This window comes from Onychostruthus taczanowskii, unplaced genomic scaffold, assembly GCF_017590055.1.
Source record: "Onychostruthus taczanowskii isolate IOZ18803 unplaced genomic scaffold, ASM1759005v1 scaffold34, whole genome shotgun sequence".
NCBI classification, from domain to species: Eukaryota; Metazoa; Chordata; class Aves; order Passeriformes; family Passeridae; genus Onychostruthus; species Onychostruthus taczanowskii.
Window position 1 is genome coordinate 2559701 of NW_024500794.1, and position 25671 is coordinate 2585371.

Genomic DNA, 25671 nt, shown 5'->3' on the forward strand with positions numbered 1-25671 from the left:
GAGACTCCTCTTGCTTTGTTTGTGTGCCACGAGCCGCGGTTGTTCCCATGAAACCTCTGCTGGGCTCTGGGCCGGAGCCTCCACTCCGGAGGCCCTCCAGGACAAGGGAGCAGGGTGGGAAGGGGCCCTTGCTGGGTCCACACCGTGAGTGCTGAGCCAGGATCAGCTCCTGATTGCCGAATGTGTGTCTGGGAGCTGTTCTGGCCCCCCTGGCTGCTGGAGCTGTGCTCTCGGAGCAGATGCCGGTGCGCCGCGCCTCCCTGAGCGGGCTCGGGTTGTGCGGGCCCTGGGGCTCTGGGGGGGACAGGGCCAGGTGGCCACCCACAGCCTGGCAGCCCCAGAAGCAACACACTGAGTGGAGGCTGCTGTCCCTTCACTTACTCTGTCCCACAAGGTCACCAGGGTTCTGGATGCATCCGACTCGTGCCGAGACTGGGACTGCTCTCCTTGGCATTCAGGGTGGCCACTTGGACCTGCAAACGCATTGCTGCCAAAATTACAGCGCCTCTCTGGGTGAGTTTATCCATTTAAAGCTTGCCTCTGGTGGGAATTCATCACAATCCCTGGTGATTTGGGGTGGTGGTCAGTGATCCTTGGGCACTTCTCTGCATGGACATGCACTGGGACCTCCTGCCTCTTCTGACCTTCCCTCACCTGGAATGCAAGTTGTGGGCTCTCTTTTTGCGCTGTCTTTGCATGGGAACTCTCAGCTGCAGTCTCAGGTCTCTTTTCTGAATGTCAGAGCAAAATGAACAGAACTCAAGCACTTCATAACTTCTTGCTAAGCTGACTGGAAGGGGATCTTCAGTTCCTTCACATCTTTGTGATGTTTCCAATTATATCTCCTCTGCAGTTGTCTTGAACGCCCTCTTTAAGCTGCAGTACCAAAAGCAGCCAGAGGTTCCCTACAGTTTTCTCCCCCGTGTCAACGAAGGCACTGGAGAGCATCTGGTAGCTGCTGCCTGTCTGTCTCCTTACCTGAGGATTGCATTCCCCCTTCTGCACGGAGGCTGCGGCTGTCCAGTTTACCCAGCTCGCCCTCCTATTGTAACTCCTGCAAGCATTGCCTGTGGGACTGTTTCAGTTTTGTATCGTGTTCCAACCATCCTTCTAAGAGACGTAATGAAACACCTTAGCATCAAGAGCCAGTCCTTGCACAACCTTCCAGGGAGCATCATTCTCAAACTGTGGGAAAACACTTCTTGAGAGCCATCTGCAAACCAGGGTCAAATCCACTTAGCTGTCGGTCACCAGCGCATTGGGATCATTTAAAATGCTAATCCGAGAGCAAAGCAGCACCGAGCTGAATGCAGTACAAGAGTCTGCTCCACTGATGTGCTTTGTCTTTATCGAGCGAGCTGCCGGCCATCTGCGTAGGAATTAAAAGTCAGTGTCAAGGCTCCTGGCACCATTTGTTATCTGGAAGGTGGCAGCTTTTGGGAAGGTCCAAGTGGCTTTCTGTGTGAGAAGAGCCACAAAGAAGGAGGAGGAGGGAAGCGAGCCGCAAGCTGCAGAGGGGAGAGAAGAGCACTGCAGCTTGTCTGAGGCACCGCGTCCAGTTGCTTGGAGACGGCGAGCCCAGCAGATGGTACTAACCTCATCAGCCAGCCTGGAACCTCGCTTCCCTCCCTGGGCTCTGGGAAGGGCTCGGCTGGGCCCTTGTCCTGTCGTCCTCTGCTAGTCTTGAAGGGTGGTGTTCTGGCTTTGCTAAACCAGCTGTGCAAAAAGGCTGCAAGACCCAAATGCTCCCAAATCCAAGCTCTGGTAGGAAAGGAAGGTGTGTAGGTGTCAATGGCCCATGGGCACGACAGGAAAGCCAGGCTCTGTCTGGGTGTGAGTGTTGTACAGTGTGAGGCTTTGGAGCAGAGACCAGACCCCCAAAACAAACTCCTGCTGGAGCTTATCTCAGGTGAGAGTACAGGTGAGTGCTCAGGGCTGTAAGGGAGAGCTGAACTTTACAGCAAATGCCTGCCTTTGGCCAGTGCAGGAATGCAGCCTGGATCTTGCTGCACACCCAGCCAATTCCTGATGCCCTGGCACAGATATTTCTTGGTGTATCCTACTGCTCCCTGAGTCTGCTTGCAGTTGGCTAGGTGTCCCATGCAGTCAGTGGAGTTAAAGCCTTCTCTTCCAGGAATTCCCTGCTCTCTGCATCACCCCTCACTGTTCAGAATTCCCAGAGGTAAGGCTGGATCCTCCAGGACAAATGGGGAATGAACAACCTCTTCCCTTGTGGAAGCTGTGCGTGGCTGCAGCAGGGCGTTTCTGTGCTGTGCCCTGGGAGCAGTGGGCAGTGTGCCCAAGGCCAGGGCTGGCTGCAGAGCCCCCTTGCTTGTGCAGAGTGAGAACATGTGGCTGTGGGCAAACAAGCCCTGTCCCCAGGCAGAGCTGCCTGTCCCAGCAGAGGAGCCACAGGCCCAGGGAACTGAGAATGAAAAGGATTGCTAAGCAGAGAGACTGAAGGGTTTGGGCTTTTTGGTTGGTTTTGTTTTGGTTTGTTTTTTTTTTTTTCCCTAAGCAAAGTTTCTAAAAACTGATGGGAGGCAGGAGTTGGAGCAGGACTGTTCATTGTCATGGCTGCTTGACCTCCCTGTGCTTTACCTCACCTCCAAGCGCTGAGCTGTCACAGGGTCCAGACACCTGCTGCTGCCAGGGGGACACGGGGGCTGCGGGGAGTGAGACAGGGTCAGGTGTGTGGTGGGAGCAGCACGGGAGCTTGAGAGGAAGCAAAGGGCATTCCCACCCCCACACCAGATCCCATGATCAGCCTCCACAAGTCCCCAAGGGCAGGCTACAGCCAGGTGGGGGTCGGTCTCCTCTCCCAGGTAACAAGCAAGAGGACAAGAGGAAATGGCCTCGAGTTGCACCAGGAAAGGTTCACATTGGATGCTGGGAAAAAAAATTCTTCATGGAAAGGGTTGTCAAGCCTTGGAGCAGGCTGCCTAGGGAAGTGGTGAAGTCACCCACTGTCCTTGGAGATACTTAACAAGACGTGACACTTGGGGACACGGCTTAGTGGTGGACTGGCAGTGCTGGGTTAATGGTTGGACTTGGTGACTTCAGAGGTCCCCTACAGCCTAAACAATTCTACGATTGTTTCCTCTGGCATAACAGCAGCCGTGCCCTCCTCCTCCCTTGTGCAGCTCATTCCTGTAACCAAATCCTTTGCCAAGCCAGAGTGCTCAGGAGGAAGATGGTGCTTACCGGAAAAACCCAGGTGGTTTGAGAGCGTTTTTACTCAAGGAGATCATTGATGTTGTTTGGAATGCTGCCATAAGTTAGCAGCCTTGGGAAAAGGGACTGCCCAGCTGGGGACTCTTTGGACCATCTCAGTTACACCTCTTTTAGGATTTTAGTTTCACAGCACCAGGCCTAGGAAGAGGTTGGTCAATGGAAGATGTTTCTGCTGGAGACAACAGATTTGGGGCCCGCACAGCAATGAAAAAATGATTTTCGTTCAGCTGGAGGCAGAAAAATTATGTTGGCAGGCAGAGCGAGGCTTCAATTCAACAGGTAAGGAACCAACAGGGTGTTTGCAAGAGGCTGTTACTGGCTCAGTAACAAGCAAAAGGCAGATTCAGGATCAATCCTGCAGTAAGCCATGGAGAGAGCAGCAAATGCAGCTTTCAAGTCTCTGCCACCTTTGTCTCACTGCAATCAGCACTGCAGGGGCACTGCATGCTCCTGGCCACTCCCCAAGGACAAGAACCAACATCCCCAGCACTGACCGAGGAGCTCCAGGATGGCCAGGAGTGCAGGCTGCCATGCAAGCTCCCCACTGGGGGAACTGGAGGGGATAAATCCCATCTGGCCAGGCTCTGCAGTGGGTCCAAACTGCTGCACAGCAGTGGGCAGCTGCAACAGTGGGTGCTGGCAGGAGCAGCCACAGCTCTCAGGTCCCTTGGGGATGCTGTGCTGAGCCAGGCAGCGCATGTGGATACAGGTAAGCAGCCCTGCAGGAAGGAAAGGGGAATAGGACATCGCTTCCAAGTGCTGCTTGAAGGATTGGGATGTGGCACACAGGAGGAGGCCAGTGGCCTTGACTCCAGCCAGAAGTGGAGGAAAAGGTGTGTGGGGTTGATGCAGCGTGTGGGAGAAAATGGGAATGAGAGGAATGAGTGATAGGATCAGAGCAGGGAGCCGGAGCTGCCCTGCTCCACGGCTTTCAGCGTACACCCTTGCCCTCGGCCTGCTGGCGTTTTCTGGCTCACGCAAACAGTGTCTGCTGAGGTGCTTTCCTTGCCAGTTCTGCTCCAGGCAGTGGCTGGGAGGAGAGGTGGGAGCCTTGGTCCAGGGTGGTCCCGGGAAAATTGGATTTACTAATCCAGGTGTGCACATTCTGTCTCGGGGAGTTGGCAGTTTTGGCAGGTGTTCAAACCGATTCCCACCTCTCTGGTGGGATGGAAGGCAGGCACAGGAAAGAACAGCTCCCCATCCAAGCCCAGGCCCGATTCTGGAGGGCGCTGTGGTGAGGAGGCTGGATGCCAGCACAATACTGATGCACCAATCATTAAAACACAGGAAGAGTTGCATGAGCTGGACTTTGGTGAAGGCGGGGAAACAGGACTTGGAGGAGATAGTCAGCAATAATGCAACTGGGCCTTGTTAAAAGCCTTGAGCACGTGAGGATCATACTTGCAGGGTTAATCCCACCCTCCTAAAAAAATGGTGTGAGGGCTGAATTGAGCCCAATGAAGTATAAGGCAAATCCTGTACACTTGCAAGACCAAGAGCAGAGGGAACAGCTGTGCTCAGAAAGTGGCAGGAACTCTTTGAACAGCACCACACCCAGGTCTATGGCTGCAGCGTTTGTGATGCTCATATTGCTTTTAAGGGAGGCAGGAGAGATGGGGGAGTGTGGGTTTGGTGTGGTTTTCTGTTGACAGAAATGCAGACACTGTACGTTTCCAGTAAAGAAGGGCCCCAAGTCCTTTTTGCTGAACTGTTCTTGGTGCCACAGGATTTTCTCCTCCCACACCACCAGAGCTGTATCAGCAGGGAAGCCCTGGGACAATTTGCATTCATTAATTTACTGCAGAGACCAATGTTTCACCATTCTCAGGGCACAGTGACCCCAGAGGCCCGTTTGGCTCAGTCCTGTCTCCCCCACCTGCGAGGAGACAGGAGCCAGCAGAGCAGCACAGCCAGGCTCCCTCCCTGTGGGCAGCTGGTGAAAGAAAAGGGACAAGCTGAATTTTCCCCGTGTTTGCAGTGTATTGGTGCAGCCCTGGAGGCATCTGCTGTGTTTGTTTCGGGTATGGGCTCCTCCCCAGGGTTGTTCTGCCTCCTGCTAGGAGAGGGAATGCTGCATTCTTGTGCTGTTGATTTATGATCCCAATTCCCTCTCACTGCACTCATTTTCTTTCTCAAAAGTACATTCTGCAAAGCTTGAGAAAAAAAACCCACATGACAATTGAAAGCAGTTTCTACGGAAGAGTTTCCTGCAGGAATCCTGCCATGGCCTTCAGTTTACATGCTAGGCAATGTCGTGTGAAAAAGATGGCTTTACCCTGATGGTGTCCCTTAAATCATAATAGAGGCTGGGACATTTATAGCTCAGCCTGTGCACAGCATCTGGAGTCCCCTGCCCCTTCATGTCATGCAAGGCTGTATCCCTACAGAAGACCAAAGTGCTGCAACCTCTGTCCATTCCCACACCTGCTGGAATGCTTATCTTTATAAAACCACATCAAATTGTACAGTGAGCCACATGCAGAACGTTTATTTTGCCAGACCATCTTCAGAAATACAGCAAATGCCTCAGTGGATGGGTCTTCCTGTTCCACTGTTCTGCTGCATCAAGTTTTCCATGTCTCTCCTATTACACTGGATCTTGTGATTCACGTTATTCCCCCCTCCTTTTAACCAGGCTAAATTTGTGCAAGGTGGCCTGAGGCTACAGGGCCGATGCCTGCACAGCTTCTCCTCCCACACTGTGCAGAGTGTTTTGTTCTGTATTTTTGTATTTGCAACCTTTCCTTTTACTGACTAGCTACAAATACCATGAGAATTGCTCCAGATCCCCAGTCCCTGATGGGATCATCCTTACAGAGTCCTCACCAAAACTGGTCACCTCTCTCTGACTCCTGCCAGATGTTGCAGCATTTACAGAGGCTGCCTGACTCCAGCAGTCCCGTGGTTCAGCAACCTGGAGACCAGCAGTGGTTTGGTACAGCTCTTTTTCCTCTCTCCAGCTGTTATTTATTCCCCAGTGGAATACAGGGGTATCCAGACTCCTTTCTCCTCCCTCTTACCTCCCTGTAAATTCCTTTTCCTGTACCCTGCCCCAGCCTAACCCACAAAACAAAGACCCAATGCAGAATCCTTACAGGAATGCGTTAATGAGCACCATTTTTGACCAGCTGCTGGTTTGTGTAGGAGAGGCACTATGGCTGGGATTAGCCAAACCACACCTGAGCTTTACAGACCCAGGACAAGGAAAAGATGATCCACAGGGAGAAATGATGGCAGCAGGGAGAGATCAGCCCATTACTGCCGCAGCACTGAGGGCCAGCACTGCTGTTGGCCGTGTAAGCTGGAGCCATCAATGAATGAGCATTTTGGGTGTGGTGGTGTGGCTGTGCCCGCCCCTCCAAAATGCGGTGCTTGGTGTAAATGTCCCTTTATGCCCTAAGGCCACAGCCCTCGGGAATTCTGACACGTGAGTGCTGGAGTGCTGAGCAAGCCTTGAGCTCTGTGGGAGATGCACTGTGCCTGTCGGAGACCGCTGCTTCCCGACATCTGGAGCTGGAGCTGGAGCACCCCTGTGCCTGCAAACACGGCAAAGCCAGCACACAGCAAAGCCAGCATCCTTTCTGTGTAGCCCTTGAAGCTGGAGAGCCAGAGGGACTAACACTGTTCCAAGAACAAGCAGATTCTTTCCAGAATTGCTCTTTGCAGTGATAAAAGCAGGAAGCAGTCAGCCCGAAGAGGAACACTTCTGGAAAATGCATCAGCCCCACCATGCCCGTGTCACCCTGCCATCACCTAGGCACCTAGGTTTGTGCCAGACACTGCCTGCTTGTCAGAAACCACCCTGCTGAGGTCAGGGGCACCTCTTCTTTCTCCAAGGACTAATAATGTAAAAAGATGACCCGAGTGTTTTTGTTCAGCTCCTGTGCTTTATAAATAGCAGTGCTAATGCAGGAAGCCCCTGGGCCTTAAACCACTAAAGAAATCAGTGGGACACACTTGTCTATGGATGGTCTCAACTCAAAATTTTCCACTTATTGACTATTTTTTCATTTAATGTTATTGAAGCAAGGAAATACCACCAAAAGCCCAGGTGCAGATTTTTATTTGTCTGTGCCAGGAAAACAAACAAGGAATGCTAACACTGCTTTCTCATTCAAGCTTCTCTAAATAATCAGAACAGAAAAATTAGCTAATGAAGTCCAAAGCAAGTTGGGGAGGGAGTGGAGGTAGCTGCCACACCAAAATGTACACAGATTGATTCCAGGACAACACTGCTGGCAGGCAGCAGAAGGGACAGCCCAAGGGAGAGAGAGGGTTTTCCATTCAGGGTGCCCTGAAAAAGTAAATATAATGTACTTCCCTTTCCCTCACCATGCTCCAAACTCAAATCATAGAGGGGAAGGGAAACCCACCTCACTCATCTTCTGTCCTAGGACGCTGTGGGATCCTTGTGGAAGCCTTGTCCAACTTCACGTGCAACTGTGGCAGGGTGAGTGCTGTCAGCTGCACTTGGTTCAGCAGCTGTCTCACTCAGAGCTGTGCTGGGGGTCCCAGCAGGAGAATCTTCCTCTCTCTTGGTGCCAGATGTCTCCTGATGCTGTGCCAGATCAGCCAGAGCCCTCTCTGTGCCCCCGTGGATAATCCGATGAGCAGCGTAGATGTGTTTTCTTTGGGACTGCCTCACTGTGCAAAAAAAAGAGGTAAGGCTTTTACTTGGAAATGTACAGCAAAGTGTTCTCTGTAGGGGAGAAGGGAGGAGTAGCTTTTAGCAATCCTGCGGCTGTGGAAAACTCTCTCATGAAAAAAATCATGCCCTTCTAACTCTGGCTGAAAGCGTTCTACTGCCACCTAATAGCAGCAACCAACTTTGCATTTCCCTTCGAAGACTGGCCCCCACAGTGGGAAGCACAGCCAAAGCGTTCTCCTTTCTAGCTTTGGGAACAACTGGCCAGGATATATTATCAGGCTTTAAAATAACTTCTCCTTCAGTGTCTGTTAATTGCAGCAAGCCTCTGGAAGAATCCAGCTGATATCTGCCATCTCCTGTGCCAGGATTTGACCTGCACTGAGAAACTCTTACTGAGTTCCAAGTAAGACTTGGAGCCACAGCTGACACATGAAGTTCCCTGCCCCTCAGCTACTGCAGGATTGTCTCCTTTCATCCAAAGTCATTTGCATGTATTTCCAACCCACCACCTGGAAATAATTACCCAAGCCTAAGTGATCACCCTACAGCTCTCTTTATAGCTCTTCACTATTCCTTGTTCGCCTTTTCCCTCTTTATTTCACTCACAGGGACTGAAGGACCGTGTGCCTTATGGAGGGTGTGAGGAATGATGCAGGAACAAGGCATGGCTCTTATCCTGTCACTTCCCTACACAGGTCCAAGACTTTGCCCTGTTCCAAGGCTGAGCTGCACTTTGTGAATCTGAAGCACTGGTGTCCTGCATGCTGGCACACAGTTCTGCTGTCCCTGTCTCAGTCACTCAGCGTTACCAACCCACCCTGTTTATGTTTATCCATCTCCCAGGTCCACTTTGTCAACAATGAATGCAACTGGATCTCACTTGCATTTGAAAAGCTGACCTCCATCAGCCAGCCCTCATTCCCAGGAGAGGCTTCTCTACCCAAGGCATTTTGGCTTCAATCCTGCTTGCATCAACTGCATCAGCTATACTGGGAATACTCCCCTGGAATTGCTGCAGTCCCTTTCTCCATCCACAGTGAATTCCATCTAAAGGACAGAGTGCTGAAACTGGCAAGTGACTGTCCTTTTCCAAGTGAGGTTTTTCATATCAGCACAGTGACTTCTACTTCCACTGAGACAGGGCTCAGAACTGACGTGCAGAGGTTTTTCAGGGTGAGCCAGTATTGGATAAGCCCTGCTTTTATGCATCAAAATGCAACAAAATGAGGAGGAAAAAAAATCCCAAACTAGGTAATGGCAAAACAGGTGTTTAAGGGGAAGCTAAAGTGTAGGCAAAGACTGACCTGCAGCCCTCAAATCATTGCTCTACAAATGGATTTGGTCCTTTGACAGGCCAGATAACTGTGCTCTTAGATCACTTCCTGATAGCTTCAAGGAAGGTGAATGCTCAGGCATGGGCCAGGCTGCTAAAACACAGTTTCATAATGAATAATTTGGCTCACTGTAGGGAAAGCTTTAAAAGACACCACAGAAATACAATACAATACACTAATGTGTTTTTGAAATCTAATGCCATTCTTTCATACTATTTCCTTTGGATTTCCATGGAATAGTTAATGATTCTGTTTCCCTGAAAGTATCACTCTGCAGGACGTTTACAGCAGGGTGTGTTCATCAGAGTGTACATCAGGGAGAATTCAGCTGTCTTAAGTGAATGGAGCTCCCTCCACCCCATGCAGCAATAGCAGAAGAGAGTATGAGCCAGGTCTCTTCCTGACATTTGATTTCTGCCATCACAAGAATATTGTGGCAAATTTCTCCTGATCACATTAGAAGGAGCTCTCTTACTAAACTGCCTGCTGCTCTATTCCACCAGCATCCACTTTAATTTTTAATTTGGTCTAGCTCTGCTTTCCAGGCAAACTCACAGTAGCTATCACAGATTCTGAAGATTTTTTTTTTCTTCTGTTGTTTGAGAGTGCATCTGAGGTGCTTTGTTCATCAGCTGCTGCTGCATTTAAGCCCAGTATGTATTTTGGGGGCCTTGGTGTATGTCCTCAGTATGTCCAGAATCCTAAGCCATGTCCAGGTCTTCTTTCTGCTCTCCTTTCTGAGACAGGTGAACCTGTGTGTGTTAGTGCCTGGGCTGCAGGCTTCACTGACTACCATTACATCACCTGCTCTGGAAGGCTGGCAGAAGCAGTGCTAGAGTGAAGGGAGCTGATTTAAGCTTGTGCAGAAACGCCAGCTGCAGAGCAGGTCCTGTTGTTGTGGCAATAGGATAGGAAGAAGAAAGTTTGCACAATTCAGAGACCACAAACTGCGTACTCAGGGTTTGTGTTCTCATTCACAACGCAATAAAAGAGGCAATGAACTAAGTGCCTTTGTTCTCAAGGCAGAGAAGAGCACTGCAGCAAGGACTCTTTCAAGCTGTATTGTGATGCAGTTGCTTTGCTTAGGTCATATTCACTTTCTGTGGGTGACTGCAGAAGTAAAGATCTTCCACCTGTGCTGGTCAGTGGAAACATCCCAGTCAGGAGCAGCCACTTACTCATGACATTACTTATTGTAATACACAGCTTTCCTGGGTCTACCCCTCTATAGATGACAGATGCTATTCTATTTTTGTTAAACAGAAACATCCTTTACTACTGCAAGGTTGTCTCCTTAAAACATGATGCCACTACAGCCAACCTAAAATCTTTACCTCTTGCTCTCAGCCCACAGGGGAGGAGAGGGAAGCATAGGAAAGTGTATAGCCTTCCTTTTATATATGACACATATTTAAGTAATTTGCTTGTTAAAAATTTGTTTAGTTTTAGAAATTGCCATACAGTAACACAATTCACAGCTGTGCTACTTAAAGATTTTTAGCAGTTTTGTTCTGAATGTGCAATGGGCTGCTTCTTTTCATGCAGTTTTATTGTTGCAGATACACCAAATTTATCATAGCAAGCCAGGTTGGAAGGTACCTCAAGGATTATTTGATCTAAACTTTCTTGGCAAAAGCACATGCCAGATCTTACAGCAGGTCTGAATTTCAGTCACCATTTAAAAAGACTAAAGCTCATGAGAAACTGGAGAAAAAAGAATGAAAGAGCTTAACTTTCTACCTGCAGAGTGCCAAAAAGGAATCTCAGGGAACTGAGACAACTCTTGGCTGCATCATTCCTTTCAGGGAGCTAGAATAAGGAGAGTGAACCAGTTCACAAAGAAAATAAAGTTACTGGACTCCTTACCTCTTTCTCTCATAAAGTTTTTCTCAGCTTCTGGGATCAGGAAATTATAAACCAGCTCTGCTACAATCTCTTCTGACTGTAGGCGAGTTCGACTGCAGGACAGATGCACAGTGGTATTAGTATTTAAATTTTCTCTCCAGACCACCTCTGCAAAAACAGGTCTCCCTTGTAAATATCCTCACCCTTTCCAAGGGAGTGTATTGTCACGGCAGCAGTAGTCAGCTGGGTCTCTCTTTATCCTACAAATAGGTGACAGTGTGACTATTCCCTTTTGCACTGCCAGTGTGTTCAACAGTGCCTTGGAAAGCAGGATCACCCTACATTCCTTATTCTCAAAGGTACTGAGAAGCTCAGTTCCCTCTGATGACAAACTGAGTTAGGCACACGGATATCGCTGAGGGTTTGTGTCTTGCTCAATTTAGTCTTTGGTCCATTGCTGAGTTTGCTAAATTCCTCCCTTTTGTGACTCTGCACTTGGCTGGCCCCCATGCTCTTTTCCATGCCAGTGTTTGGTGGGTTCTCAGTTGGCTCAGGGGCTGCATGCATTATGTACGCTTCATTCCCCCAAGGATTCCAACGTTCTGCTTGTATTCATCCAGATACAAAATACACAGCTGCTCTACCATAGGAGAGTCACTGTGTCATTGGGATTTTTATGGCTCAATACCAAAAAAGAGCATAGAAACTGAACCGGGGGTTTGGCAGGTCCTAAGAAGTATTCACTGCTGATACCCCAGCCAAACACAGACTGTGGTGTTCTCAACAACTTACTTTACTCCAACTGCCTTGTCAGGCAGCCATCAATATGAGTGACCTCCATGGAAATTGGCAGCTCCTTAAAGAACAGCCACCCCAGAATGAAAGGCTGTGTATAGCTGTATCTTTTAGGATCTCTTTCAAATGGATTTTCTGTAGTAGTGTAAATAAATGAAAAGATCAGTATGAATGGGTTTTGCTTTAGGCTGTTCCCAGATTCACTTAAAAGCTCAGTCACAGCCTCACACTGGTGTGGAGAAATCTAAAAAGGGTGATTCACAGATCACACAAGTGATTTGCAAAGGGAACCTGGCACATGCTGTATGGAAATAAGGCTCTGATGGATTTATAAGTGTGTAGCAGGTAGGAGCAGCGTGGTTCCCATACAGCAGCCACACTAATGAAGTGACCACGAGCAGCAGTGCTCTGCCCTTCCCATGGCTCGGGTGATGCACACAGCCACAGATGCACATGGTCAGGCAGGTTCTAAGCTGCTGTGAACAGCCCCTCACGTGCTGTTTAATGACCTACCGACTCTCCATTTCGTAAGCAATGTCATTGATTTCTACAGCCCTTTTCTGAATCTCTTCCCTGGCTTGCTCTTCAGCTGCCCTCTCCATGCTGCTCAGGATAACATCTTCCAAGTAGGTGTCAATAGTTCTGTCCTGAACATCCACCACCTAGAACAAAACACCAAGATATTGTTCCTCTGCCTATTGCTGTGCCAGGAACATAGTGGAAGATTTCCAGAGAAGCATGAGCAACAGATTTTCACAAGACTCTTTGTTTCAGGCAGGCCAACCTGAGATTTGTTTTCAGAGATGCTTTCTGGAAAAATTTATTTTCTAGTAATTCTTTCTGAGAACTGATTGAACAAGTGCAGGTGAAAGAAAACCAATTCACAGATCCAATTCTGGTGCAGCAGGTTAGTCCTGTGAATGCAATGGCAGTTGCTCCCTCAGTTCTCATGGTCTCCTGAGCAACAATTGCCAAGTAATAATCATGGATATTGACTTCAGTAAATAAATCAGCTTTCATTCGACCAAACCCTAAAGGAGAAAGTTCCATCAAGCCAGTCAAAAACCAAGATAAAGTTATTGGTTTCTTTATAATAGTTGTAGAGCCTAGATTCTAGAAATGGGTGTTGTTCATCTGCTAATCTGCAGGGCATAAGCTTGATGGCACCTTGGCCTTACCTGCTTACCACTCAGAAATACATAAAAGATAAGAAGCTAAAATTTAAAAAAAATAAACATGATGCCAGACCCTTTTGGTATTAACCACCTCCCACAAGGTTTGAAAATTATTGGTTTAGTCAATTAGACTCCCACTCATGTCTTTCAACAGGGAGAAATATGCTTCATGCAGTCAAGAGCCAGGAAATAGGAATGGGACTATAGAATAGTTATGGAATATGGTAATTCAGGGGTTTTTTTTCCTTGATTTCAAGGTTATTTTATCTATTATTGTTACTTCAAAGTAAGTGTTGTACTTCTTGTTATTTGCAGTCCACTTGGGCCGGGGGGGAGGGGCAAAATCTTTCCTAACCCTTGCTTAAAAGCATCCTTCCTAGAAAAGCACATACCAGTTCTGCTGGGCAGAACAAGTGCTGACAAAACATTATTCCTAGAGATGATCTAGGTACATCTGTTCTCCATAGGTGTTTACTGGAGAAATTGAGAAACCTCCACCCATTCATGACAGGCCTAACAGGACTGTGTGTAGGGGTATTCAGATCAACCTTCGTTTAATGGACATGACTCTCTCAGGCAGGAATCACCCTGTCTTCACGAAGCTTTCCCACTCAATTTGAGAACTAGCCATCACCAAAGTCAGCGCTGAAGCAGCTCCCATCCATCTGGACCTTCCCACAAGAAGGCAGTTCCTACAAACTGCCTACAGTCCCAGCAGTCTCCCTCTCTTGCCTGTCTGAAAAGCTCATCTTCCTCCTGCCGCCGGCTCTCCTCCAGCTGCCGCCGTCCGCTCTCCTCTGCCTCCCGCATCCGCCTCTGCCTCTCAGCCAGCATGAGCAAAGCATGGATCTTCTGCTCTTCTTGCAGCCTCACCAGCTCTTTGGACAGAAAATCAAGCATGTTCGCCAGTGCCCTTCCTTCTACCGTGGCCAAGTCTCTTTCCAGTGCTGACAGCTTTCAAAAGAAAAATGCAAAGAATTGTGTTACAAACCCCAGGAATGTTGTACGAAGTCCCAGGACTACCACAGGCATGTGAGACTGCTCTGCAGCATCCACTCAGACCAGCCACGGGACAGTCCCAGGAGTTTGGCACTCTTCATGTGTTACATGCCCTGACTGGTTTCTGCACAGTGCAACCATGAGTACCTGCAGCTTCAGGCACTGAACCTAAAATTGTACAAGTTACTAACTGCTGACAAATTCAAATTGACAGTAATTATATGAAGTTTGCAGAAGTGCAAATGAGACCTCAAAATTCTGGGTAATGGAAAATCAGAAAGTCTGTGACAGAGTTGAGACAAGATTCCAGGTGTTCAGCATTACTGTGCCATTCACTCCTTGTTCCAGGCACATCCTGTTCTATGGGCTGGGTATGTGTGATTGCACTACAGAAAGAGACAAGATCTATGGGGAGTTCATTATCTCCAGAACGGACTCTGAAGCCACAGGCCGTGGCAGGAGGGAATGTCTGGAACTGGCTGGGATGCTGTGTTCTGTTGAAATAAACAGGCAATTACAGAATAGACCTAAACATAAAAGTTGAAGTGGAGCTGAAATATCCCAGACAAGTAATAATAAATCAGCTTTCTTATACAGCTGTGCCATTTGCCCAGGCAGTGTTTCAAAGGAAGTGCGATTGTCAATGTTGCACACATCTAGAAGTGACAGCACTTAGCCCACAGGTGTTTCAGATGGAAGATGGAGATGCAGTAACTGCACCACCCCACTGGGAGGGATAACATGGAACTAAAGTGCTCCCTCCTCTTCATTGCTTCAGGTGCTGTATATAAAACTAGCGTGAAATGGAGGAAAACAACTCAGCAATACTCTTGTGTTAGACTTTTGTTATATATGAGTCCAAAATTTTCAGGTCCTCATCTTTGACTGTTTTATATGGAGTTTCCGTCCTCTTTAGGCAGGAAGCATTTATTTTACACTAAAACGGTCCAAAACCTGAAAAAACCTGTGACCACCAAACCCTATAGAACTGAGAGTCATCCGCGACTTTCTGAAACAGCCACACACATAGAAAACTCCTGCACATGCATTCCAGAGAGTTTTGAAGTTCAACATGTTTGAAAACCTGAGCCCTGGACTGTGAACTTTCAGAGACAGTTAAAAAAAAAGTGAGAGGAGACAGATACCAGCAGAGGGGGATAGTGGCTCTCCACAAAGGAAATTCTGAGATCAGAGGTCAGTATCTTTAACATTTGCTCTCTCTCCTCTATGAATGTCATTATGGTGCTTGAACTGCTTTCTCCTTCACTCTCACCTGGGCTTCCTGAAGAAATGGAGCACTGCAAATTTATAATGCCAAAGGCTTTTATTTTTCTCTAAATTCCTCAGCAGAAATATTCTGTGTTCCTGCATTCCACACCTGGGCTTCCTGTGCATGAGGGAGTATCTGGAAATGCTAAATGGTAAATGATAAAGCACAGTCACCTGATTCAATTTTTACTGAGATTTAAGGGGAAATTTTGTTGCTGCCCAATCAGCAGGAAACAGTGGTGTGGCTTTACCTCTACCAGGTCAACTTGCCAGTGGATGCTGTTATTGCAATATGGAAGCTGCCCAATTGCCTCACAGCTGGTCATTGAAAAAAACAGCAGAGTAGTAAAAATTACAAGAAAACTTGCAGGAATGTGATAGATACTACATTCTCTGAAATGTAGTGAACTCTGGACAAAACTTCTTTATGATCCACTCCTGACCAGCATCTGCCATTTCACTCACTTTCCTCTGGAAGGCTGGGGCACTTTAAGGAAACAGGATGGGAATTTGCATCCCTGGCTCTCACTAGATCCTTGGCAGAGAATGGAGCCCAAAATTTCTTTGCTCGGCATACAGTGGCAGGTACTTCAATGTGTCACCATTGCTAAGGTTCTAGAAATCTTGAGCCCAGCAGGATTTACAAAATAAGTCGGCTTTGGCTGCCTTTGTGAGGTTTTATGTGTGAGGAGGAGCCTGAGAGGGTGCCAAGCTAGAAAAGGGACAGGAAAATGACAGAGCAGTAACAAACACTCAGGAAAACATCCAACAGATGTGAGTGACAAGCGTGTATTGTGATACCAGGTCACAGTACCAGTTAAATGGATTGAAATGTGGGAAAACTGAGGGTCATCTGGCACTGCAGTTTGTTCAAAGCCCTGTAAATATAAATAAGTGCTCTGTCTGCAAACAAAGCAAACACAGGCTGCATAGCAGCTGTGGTCAGGGTGCCTCAGTCTGTTTCTGAGATTCCCCAGAGCCTCCAGAGCAGTGAGAGAGCAATTTTAGCCCCTCAGGCATTCAGTACATGGCCAGTGCTAGGAGAGCTTTATTGCTATTGGGGTGCCTTCTACGCTGTGGGTAATAGAAAACATAAAAAATTAAATGTGAAAGTGGTACTGCAAGCACAGCGTGTCTGGTCAGGATAGAGCTGTGAACCTTCCCATCTATGCAAGCAAACCTGCTTCATTTGTGAGTCACGCTGTCGCTGTAAAGACAGTGTCATTTGCTTCTGTGCCTTCAAGAGCAGCTGTCCGTCCTCCTGCAGCGCGTGAGTGGTGCGCAGCTCTTGGATCAGATCCAGGTGCCTCTCCTTCCCTTCAAATATCTTTAAAATAAAGGTGAACAACTGAGCGTATTAAATGGAGAATATAGAGCAACACATTTTTGCCAGCAAAACATACCCTTCTTCTCCAAGTTGCAAGGTCAGCTGTGACAAGACTTAGTTCTCTTTAAAAAATTTAGGCTTGCATTTAGGCAAACCCTATAGCTGTCAGGTAGATCTGCTACTCTTTTTTAATTGTATATTTTAAATAATTATTATTATTATTATTATTATTATTATTCTGTTTGGCTTTACCCAAACTCAAACCACTTGAATGGGGAACACCACCACCTATGTCAAAAGGGTAATGGTCTTCTGCACACTCTCTTATATCAGCCTCAATGTCAAAGCTTCACAGTGTTTCAACATCTCGTGTCCTCTGACCTTCATTTTGAGGGAGCCCAGCAACAGCCCAAAGCCATAAACTGGTGGGGAGGTTGCTGAAACTGCTGGCATCCCTGTTATGGGGTTATGTGGCCCAGCCCTCCCTGACACTGTTTTACTTTCAATCCCACTCTCTTCCAACAGGACTTCCAAGAGCAAAAAAAGATCACTCAACCCAGCTCGTGTCATTCTCCAAGTCAGTAATGTATTTCTGATCCAGCAGTAGCTGGAAGAAGATTCCTAAAATGGTGGGACATTTCATGCTCTAAAAGTCAACAATCCTTCAGTGGCCTCAACCATCCTTCTCACAGATCATCACACAACTGGAGAACATTTTGGAACTCTATACTCCACCTCAAGCCACTTCCACAATATGCAAATAGCAAAATATGGTTTGCTAAAGCTCAGGGTCCTGCATGGGAACACTTCAAAACATTAAATAGCTACTGCAAGAGAGAGTATCAGTTGTACTTTCTGGGGCACAAAACCAAACCTTCAAGACTGGTTTGATCACAAGTGACAGACTTGATTAATATCACGCCCACGAGGCATGGTGGCTACTAAATTACTTTGTAGTTAGACCCCATTCTGTTCCCCTGAAAGCAGAATGATGGGTCCTGCACATCATGGTGGTAGGCTTCAGCTGCTCCTCATCTGGGGTCCAGCCCACCACCAGTGGAAACCAGAAAGATGGTATGAAAAGCAAGCTGCCCTCCTGGGATGTGGGAGGTTTCTTGTGCCTGGGACCTTGCCATAATCATAGCAGAATGTACTCACGGTCCAGATCTAGTCTAGAATTTGCCATTTGAGTAATTCCACTGCAAAGAGCCTCACTACCCCTGATTAGTGCAGGAAGAAGGATTGCAAACACCCTTTGCAATCAGTCATTCCCACCACCACTCTGAAGACTGACATAAACAAAGAGACAGAATACCATGTTCTGAAGAGCCCTGCCTCGGAGCAGCTTCTGCAAACAAATCACTGCTAGGTCTATTTCCTCTTCCTCCTGCCAAAACATAACAAATATCAACACAATCATCAACTATTTCTTCGGAGACTGGGATTTCTGTAGATTATCTGTCTAAATGTTAAACAGTCTAACTCATATCCTGTCTTTTCTTGGTTGTTTCTGAACACCATTCTTCTATTTTCCAGGGAAAGGAAGGTGAGTCAGAATAACATGTACTTTCATGTTTTACAAGGGATGGGGAAGAAAGGTTGTATAATTCGATTCTATTTGAAATTTTAGAGGGTCTTTAGAGATGAGAACCTAATGATAAGGGGATGTTGATGGAGAAAATTACTGTATGCATTTTAAGTACTATTTGTAGCTTGACTGAATCTAAGTTTGCAAAAAAAAGCATCAGCTACATTAATTTAACAAGTCGAGACACTAAGAGGACAGAATATGTCCAAGAGAGTTGTTAACCATAAAAAAAGGGTTTTAAATTAAAAGGGAACATTTACAATTTTTCTTTTGATATTTATTCCAGCAGTGATCTTTATCAGAGTAACTCAGTAAATTTAAGACTCATAAAGTGATAGTTTAGAAGTAAAATCAACCTCAGTCCATTGTGATTTGTCTCTTTGAGAACTATACTGGCCTAGCCTTGTGTGATTGATACCAACTTGGAAGAATGATGGAGCATAGTAGGAAAGGGAACATGACCACACAAGGTAAAAAAAGGGCTTATTTTAAATAGAGGAAGTAGACAAAGCACAGATGGCAGCATTTTTTCTAGGTGAGGGGTTTTCTAGTTTGGAGTTGACAGTAGGAAAAGAAAAAAGTTCATTGGGCGCCTGAGAAAGATAAAAAGAAATCTTAAAATTGGAAGCACGTTTTTTTTAATAAAGAACCTATGAGGTCTGCATTGACATGTGGTATTTAAGAAGTGCTGGAAAAGCAGGGAAGAGTGTGGGATGAGAGAAGTTGTGTGGGCTTGAATCTTAGTTATCTGTTTTTTCTTAGGTGTTGAAGATTGAGTTTTCCAAATGCAAAAGGAAGCATTCCTGCCTTTCCACACCACCACCCAGGAGGAGCAAAGCAGAACTAGCAAGAGGACTTGTGATTTGGTATGTTCTTCTTCTCTGGAAAGAAGAAATGAATTTCCAGTCTAGAGAGCTGAACTCTACCACATCACCTGGCTACAGTGTGAAATCCCTTCAGGACAGTTTTGGAGATGGTGATGGCACACATACTGGTAAGCCAAACTGCTTGGTGTGATATTAACTAAGATTAGGTTTGAATTATTATGAGGAGCATTTTTCTGTACTTCTGGTTTTTTATGCTGCAAATGATGCCTTAGCAAGCGTAATCATCAGCTTGTCCATCTGCCTGCTACAGACCAGCAGGAAAGAATGAGGGGAGATGAAAAGCCTATCATGCCCTACAGGAAAAAAAGAAAAATTAAGGGTATAGAAGAATCTAGGAGATGGCTGCAAACTAGAGGAGGCTGGAAGAAAGTTATAAAGTAATGAAGGAATTCAGAGGTGCTCTGTGAGCTTGCTGTGGCTATTAAGTCCTTTAGGAATAACCAGGAGAGAGAAGCTGAGGATGCTTGCAGTAGTGCCTCCATTCTCTCCACTTTCTTCTGGCACAGTTTCTTTGCAAGACCCTCAGTTCCAGTGAGAAGCATTTAGCAGCTGGTACTCATGTGGGTGTGTGGCAGGAAGAGAAGCATTAACAATAGAGAAGAGCCTTGTTTTCACTGCTCCTCACAGCCACCTGATAGGAGAAACCTTACTTAGATTTGGCAAGGCAGGAGATGTTAGTGCTGCTCTTCAGTGGCTCAAGTGGCCTGATTTTACAGATGGAGCTTCACTGGAGAGCTCCATCTTTTAAGTGTTCACACATAAAAATTCTTGAAAATAAACCAAATGTTGATAAAATTCATGAAGATGGAATTCTACTGTATTGGAACTTTTTAAAAAACACCCAACTATAATCTGTGAACACACTCAAGAATGACTACAAGTGGTAGAAAATTTTTTCTGATTTCTTTACATGTTACCTCAAAGTACTTAAAAACCTGCCAAACTGGTAAGCCTAAACAGTGTAAACCCACCACTGCAATACAGTATCTAATGCTTAGAAGCTGGTAAAGCTGTGGAAAGCTCTCCCCAAGGAGATAAAAAATTCTTGTTCCAGTCATCTTAAAATAGACTGCATAAAACATAGAATATCATACTGCACAAAGGAACACAGCAGCATGGATGATTTAATAAGACTTTCTATCTTCACTGTCATGGTTGTGTTACTCTTAAATTCACAAGTTTAAATGGTAATTCTGTCTGATTCTTAGTACATAATGAAACTGATATTAGTAAGAAGACAAAACAGTCCAGTGGGACGAACAGCTCTTAAGTATGTTACTTTAAGAAAGGAAAGGAAGTTGCAGCTCCCCTAAAAAGTAATTTTTTCCTACAGCATATCACAGCCCCCATGACACATCATTACTGCTGTTTCAATCTCTGCAGGAGAATCATTATCTGTGAACCAGTGCATGTTCATCAAACACTGCATCCCGCATGATGACAAGAGCTTCACTCCAGAAAATTAATGAAGTGCACGCTCAGTGCTAAGCAGCCAATGTCTCTCTGACTTCAGTAAGTCTAAACTTAATTGCCTCACTGGATTATGATAGTGTTGTCAGATCAGAAGGTTGGAAGCTACTGAATAACAGTGATAATAACAATGATAATAATAACAATGATGAAGATTATGATGATGCCTTTTTGTCCCCCAAGAACAAAGGAATAACACATCTAGTAATTTTGGTCTTTATAAAACAAAGTTTACTTCAAGATTGGGACAACAGATACTGCAAATTATTTTCAAATCTTTGGGTGCTAGTATCCTTATAGAATAGAGACTAGGAGAGTCTTAAGAAATAATGATGAATATTTTTAACATGGATGCAGGCAAAAAGGATAAAGCTCCCTTCTTTCATTCCCTGGGCATTCCTTTAACAACTGTGTAGGAAACAATCAGAGATCAACAGGGAAAAAAAAGTGCTAAAACCAGCTCACTTACAATTGATGGTTTTTCCAGGATTAGAGTGGGTGGCTTAGGAACAGGGCTTTCTACTTTTTCACAGACAGGAGGAGGCTTCTTTGGCTCCTTGGCTTTATTCTTCTTCTCCAGTAGTGCCTGCAAAAGACATCCAATTTAATAAGAACATGCATGGGTAGATAGAACAATATAACAAGGCCAGTGCTGTAGATGCTGACTGTTGCTGACTACATCGACTACAGGGAGCTGAAAGCTTTGCAGGCTTGTGGCTTCTATTTCTTACTGCAGATCAACTGAAAAACTGAGTATGGTTAGTAGATGAGGTTATAGGCTGGTCAGAAGACATTGATGGGAATGTCAAAATCCTATGTAAGAAGGAAGCAGGAGTCATTTTACTGTATTTACTAATAAGTCATCAGCACTTGTGAGACAACTAAAATTAATCTAAAATGGGTATGAACTTCATCTCTAATTCCCAAGTAATTAAATTTCTAGGAAGGCTGTAACTCTTTGCCTTTAGCGATAGGGAATGCTTGCCACTGTGGCTTAGAAATGTTGTGCAGTCGGGAGGTGTTTTATGAAGGGCTCATTTGAAGAGGGTATTGTCACTGTTCTGTGACAGTGGAATGTCTTTGTATGATAAGCTACCACTGCACAAGATTGAACCAAATGACACCTTCCTAGAAAATATGTTTTAGAACTCTGCTCTGCTCATCTACAACTGCCCAGCAGCCCCGTGGCATACACAGCAACAGTACAGGTGGACTGGGGGCAAAAGAGAAACCGCCTTGTCCAAAAACTTCCTTCTACCAAGAAAATGCAAAAGCCCATTAGGAGTGAGTTTATCTTGCTTGCAGCTGATGGTGGCAGATGCCACACGTTATCAGCAGACTAGAGTGGAAGTGCCACCACATCCTCAGTTCTTTCAAGACATTTTCAAACTGTTTAAAAAGCCCAAGTCCTGCCAATTTCCCACTACCAGCCCCTTAGAACTAGATATGCAGATAAGCATGACAATGCTTGCCTGCTGCAGGACATGACACTTTGTCTTGCACAGAAAGGGAAGGGAGTATATCCATTTAAAGCTCCTTCAAAACTATAATCCTACTACTGTACGGGTTGGAGTTTAGTCTTTATTATTAAAAGATCATATTTCTGAGCAATGGAGTGTGCATTTTCCTTTTTTCACTCTCTCTCTTTCAAATGTTCAAATACAGTATTTCACCAGGGAGGGAAATCAAAAGAAAAACTTTAGATAAAAGGTAAATGCTGAATTTAGCTCTCCAGTAACAGGAAAGTGATGGCATTTGCACAGAATTTAACTGTGAAATTAATGACGTTTTGAAACTCCAGTAGTCATTGTACAAAAACCCTTCTTGCATGTAGGATCTGGTCTTTCAGGTTAGGACAATGAATTGCTCCAGAAAAGGAGAGAGGTTTCTAGGTGGAGGGGATAAAATACTTTCCTACTGAAAGCTTCTTAAATGGTCCGTGTTAATAATGGAAGAATCAGAGCCTATAAACTGCTTTTCAGCCATGTGAAATGGTTATAGCTCAAAAAAGTTGAGAGATTTTCTGAACTGTGTTTTGTATGTGAAGACCTTAGAGCTCTCTAGCATGAAGATTATAACAGAGATTTATAAGGAGATTTGCATGGCAGGGCAAGGGAAGCAGAAAGAAAAAGCTGCTGAAGTTCTGACTCTCTTGAAAACAATGGCTACTATGTTTATTAGTACAATCTCGCATTCATAAGAATTTTCCTAATAAAACTGTGGCCTCCAAAAAATGTTTCCTGCTAACCAGAATAACAAAATACAATCAGACTAACAACTTTTAAAGACAGAAAAATCCATTATTAATTTGGACAGGAGGGAATCCTTATTAATGTAGATTTGAGATATGCTGCAGTTCTTAGAAGTGGCTTTACGTTTTCATGTCAGCACTATCTAGTGCCTGCTTGACTATCTTTACTAAGTGAAAAAAAAAGCTTACCATTTGCCTTCTCTAATTTGATGCTTTAAATTATTTTAAGATTTTAACGTAAGAAAAGAAAAAGAAAATATAGGGATTTTGCCTAAACTGGTTCTGCCCAGCTTAACAAGTTCTCATTTTTGGAAACAGAAATACCAGGACTCAAGAATGAACTACAAAAATACTTGATTTTAAAAGATAAAAGTGCTAAATTTCTGAGCAACATATACCAAATGTTACTGTCTACATATCATACTCCAATTTTCCTGATACAGACTACATTCTTTCATTCAGGTAGCAGGTTCAGAGTCAAGGTAGGATCTGACTGGATTGCACAGTGAAAGAACAAAAGTCATCTCTTTTCCATTCTCCTGGTAAATGCAGTGAACAGCAAATGGCACTCATGCTTTTCACCATACACCCTGGCTTCTCAGCCAGCTTCTGAAAGAAGCAGGACTCTTGACAGGATAAGGGCTTAAGAAGCAACTCTCCATTCTAAGAAAGCATTCAATCCATTCTTTAGATTCCTCCCTTATCTTCTCTGTGATCCTCTCCATTCCACAAGATTCTAGGTATTTTTTGTGTACAGCACAAAGTATGCAGTCGTGGTTCTCCTTCTTCCTTTTTGCTCACAAATGATAATTGTGGGATTACAGAATCACAGAATCAATAAAGTTGGAAAAGATCTCTCAGATCACTGAGTCGAACCTATAACTGAACACTACCATGGCAGGCAGACCATGGCACTGAGTCTCTCTTTCTTTTCATGTCCAGAGTCTTTCTTTAACCACTTCCAAGGACCGTGACTCCACCACTCCCTAAGCAGCCCATTCCAATGTCTAATCTGTGAAGAAATTCCTCCTAATTCCAATCTAAACCTCCCCTGGTGCAATTTAAGACTGTGCCCTCTTGTCCTGTCACTGGCTGCCTGGGAGAAGAGGCCAACCTCCACCTCAGGTAGGATCACTGAGGACAGGCTGCCAACTTGCTTAGCAACGCAGCGTGGCTGCTGCATCTTGGCTGATCAAGACTGACATAAAAGCTCCCAGAGCCTGTCTGAGCATGAGCCAACCAACACTGTGTGGAGATCTGTTCTTGAAGAAATAACTGCTTAAACAGCCTTTCCTATGCTTTGAAGTTGGCAGAGATTTTCTCCAGAGACATTCTTGGCTCCTCTACTTCTCTACCTCTTTCCAGCAACTGGATGAAGGAAAACAGACATGGTGAGAATTGCACTTAATGCTGAGGTGAGAAGTTTCTGGTTCTGACCTCATCTTGATACAATACTTTAAATCACCTGATGCTTCATCCCTCTTGAGTCACCAGAGCATAGAGGGTCTGCCTGAAGTCACGTATTGTTCCGCACTGGGATGTGTTCTACCACCTCCTGCACTCCTTGGTGTATTCACTTACCTAGCTGCAGTTACTCCCTGCAGTAGTTATCTGTATTGGGATGTTACATCCTTAATGCCTTGGATTTTCATACTAGGCTGCCTATATAATGGCTCACTTGCACTCCTTAAAGCACTGTTAGCTGTGCTGGCTAGGAACTATCTTTCTCTGTCCTTTTACTGACCTGGCTTAAGATAAAGATTTTTGTTTTTACTGTGAATTTTCTTTTTTCACTCCTGTTTCTGTCATGTTTTCTTATTTTAGACAATTATTCAAAGATTACTGAGTGTACATAATACTTCTGCAAAAGGTTTCAGGAGGGTCCTGAAAAAGTTTGCTTCTAAAATCACTTCTTTTTGTCTTAGTTTAGTGTCTGAAAGAAGCAGCTCTCATTCCTAGGAGGACACAGATCCTTTTTGTAGTTACTTGGATTATTGCTTATCCCTTCTAAAAAGCTTTAAGCTTAGGAATACCCTCAATATGGCAAACAAAAAGGAATATAATGAGGAGAACTCATCCATATTTCCTTGTGTTTGGCCAGAGAAGCAAGCCTTGGCAACTTGCTTTATTAAAACTAATTACTTCTGAGGCCAGTATCTAGCATTTCTCCTATATTTGTCATTTGCTTCTAGATAATCCAGGAAAAATTTTAAGAAATCATTGTAGAGCTAGATCTCCATGTACTCTCTGAATTTTCTAGGATTTCACTTTATTTCTAGGATTATGGGAGAGAATTTATGGATTAAGTGTGCTAGGAGAGCATTAAAATAAAGCTTTAGAATAGAAAACTGATCTGGCTACTCAGCTATAGAAATAAGGCAAAGCAACACAGTGCCCTTGTAAGATGATCCCTAATTACCTGCTTTAAACTTCTTTTCTACTGTGTGTGATGGGAGGTTTGTTGGCACAATTGGGACTGCTTATTCCAAGTGGTCAGAGAGCTCCTCTCAGGGAGGATTGTCCTAAATTCTATTAATGCAAGTACTCTGCATGCTTTACTGCTCTGTTTTTGACAGCTCCAGCAGCATTTGAGCTGGACTTGTCAGCAAGGCTCTGCTAAGCCAGAACATGCTACAGCCACTGAACTTCAGAAGCAGCTGAAATTCTGATGGAATAAGTGACCAGGAACAGCAGCCTAGAGCTCAAGAGCTAATTGGAGCAGTCATTTCTTCATTCTCTGAACAGAGAGCTTGTTTAAATGTAACAGTGGAGGCAGTCTGGGTGTTTCACAGTGTCAGTACTTTCTGCTTGTCTGGACCAACCAGTCTGGTGTCTTTTTCTGTATATCT

General features: G+C 45.2%; 1 protein-coding gene across 1 annotated transcript in view; it reads right to left on the reverse strand.

Annotated features, from left to right (window-relative positions):
* Nucleotides 1-7281: 7281 nt before the first annotated feature.
* Nucleotides 7282-25671, reverse strand: part of CFAP91 (cilia and flagella associated protein 91) — a 30937-nt gene continuing 12547 nt past the window's right edge. The window contains exons 11-18 of the mRNA XM_041410936.1: nt 21041-21157; nt 17942-18013; nt 16480-16626; nt 13764-13985; nt 12370-12518; nt 11083-11174; nt 7608-7878; nt 7282-7528 (exon numbers count right to left, since the gene is read on the reverse strand). Of these exons, the coding sequence (XP_041266870.1) occupies nt 7625-7878; nt 11083-11174; nt 12370-12518; nt 13764-13985; nt 16480-16626; nt 17942-18013; nt 21041-21157 (1053 nt within the window). The 3' untranslated portion in view covers nt 7282-7528; nt 7608-7624. The remainder of the gene's footprint in view (nt 7529-7607; nt 7879-11082; nt 11175-12369; nt 12519-13763; nt 13986-16479; nt 16627-17941; nt 18014-21040; nt 21158-25671) is intronic.